Below are 1,579 nucleotides of genomic sequence, written 5' to 3' on the forward strand. Positions count from 1 at the left end.
GCGGCCCCCCCAGGTCTTCGGCAACATCGGCATCGAGGAGGAGGATGATGAGTCGGCCATCACCCAGCACAACAACTTCCGCACCTTCTTCCAGGCCCTCATGCTCCTCTTCCGGTGAGTGGTCCCACCAGTATGGACCAGTGCCACCATGGGGTCCCAGTGCCATGGTGGTGTGTCCCCATGGCATGGTCCCATCATCATCCAGAGGTACCCAGTGCCATGCTGGTGTGGTCCTGGTGCCACCTGGAGTACATGGTGCCACCCTAGGGTCCCAATGCCATGCTGGTGTGTCCCCATGGCATGGTCCTGGTGCCATCCAGTGGTCCCAGTGCCACAACAGTGTGTGTCCCCAGCATGGACCAGTGCCATCGGGCACCCAGTGCCATGGTGGCGTGGTCCTGGTGCCACCTGGGGTACCTGGTGCCACCCAGGGTACCCAGTGCCATGGTGGTGTGTCTCCATGGCATGGTTCCATCATCATCCAGGGGTACCCAGTTCCATGGTGGTGTGGTCCTGGTGCCACCTGGGGTACCCCATGCCACCCAGGGTACCCAGTGCCATGGTGATGTGTCCCCATGGCATGGTCCTGGTGCCATCCAGTGGTCCCAGTCCCACCCAGGGTACCCAGTGCCACAACAGTGTGTCCCCCCAGCATGGACCAGTGCCACCCAGGGTACCCAGTGCCATGGTGGTGTGTCCCCTTGGCATGGTTCCATCATCATCCAGGGGTAACCAGTGCCACAACAGTGTGTCCCCCCAGCATGGACCAGTGCCATTGGGTACCCAGTGCCATGGTGGTGTGGTCCTGGTGCCACCTGGGGTACCCAGTGCCATGGTGGTGTGTCCCCATGGCATGGTCCTGGTCGCACCCAGGGGTCCCAGTGCCTCCCAAGGTACATGGTGCCACCCAGGGTACCCAGTGTCATGGTGGTGTGTCCCCATGGCATGGTCCTCATGCCATCCAGTGGTCCCAGTGCCACAACAGTGTGTCCCCCCAGCACGGACCAGTGCCATCGGGTACCTAGTGCCATGGTGGTGTGTCCCCATGGCATCGTCCTGGTGCCATCCAGTGTTCCCAGTCCCACCCAGAGTACCCAGTGCCGTGCCGTTGTGTCCCCCCCTCCCCGACCGGGGTCTGGGGTCACCCACCGGTGTGTGTGTCCCCCCACCCCGTGCCCAGGAGTGCCACCGGGGAGGCCTGGCACGAGATCATGCTGTCCTGCCTGAGCGGGAAGCCCTGCGACCAGAACTCGGGCATCAAGGAGGACGAGTGCGGCAACGAGTTCGCCTACTTCTACTTCGTCTCCTTCATCTTCCTCTGCTCCTTCCTGGTGAGCCCTGGGTGGGGACGAGGACACAGGGGTGGATGGGGACACCCCATCTCGACCCCCCCACCCCACCCTGACACCCCCCCCTTGACCTCTGTGTCCCCCCCAACCCCAAGATGCTGAACCTCTTCGTGGCCGTCATCATGGACAACTTCGAGTACCTGACGCGCGACTCCTCCATCCTGGGCCCCCACCACCTGGACGAGTACGTCCGCGTCTGGGCCGAGTACGACCCCGCAGCCTGGTAAGGA

At 63.4% G+C, this 1,579-nt stretch overlaps 1 protein-coding gene across 1 annotated transcript in view; it reads left to right on the forward strand.

Annotated features, from left to right (window-relative positions):
• The window catches only part of CACNA1A (calcium channel, voltage-dependent, P/Q type, alpha 1A subunit), a gene marked incomplete at both ends in the record, with an annotated part of 44,521 nt that overhangs the window by 31,386 nt on the left and 11,556 nt on the right, over positions 1-1,579 (forward strand). The window contains 3 exons of the mRNA XM_014958010.1: positions 14-114; positions 1,181-1,331; positions 1,445-1,567. Coding sequence (XP_014813496.1) covers positions 14-114; positions 1,181-1,331; positions 1,445-1,567 — 375 coding nt within the window. The remainder of the gene's footprint in view (positions 1-13; positions 115-1,180; positions 1,332-1,444; positions 1,568-1,579) is intronic.

This window comes from Calidris pugnax, unplaced genomic scaffold (genome assembly GCF_001431845.1).
Source record: "Calidris pugnax isolate Ruff unplaced genomic scaffold, ASM143184v1 scaffold399, whole genome shotgun sequence".
In the NCBI taxonomy this organism is placed as follows: Eukaryota; Metazoa; Chordata; class Aves; order Charadriiformes; family Scolopacidae; genus Calidris; species Calidris pugnax.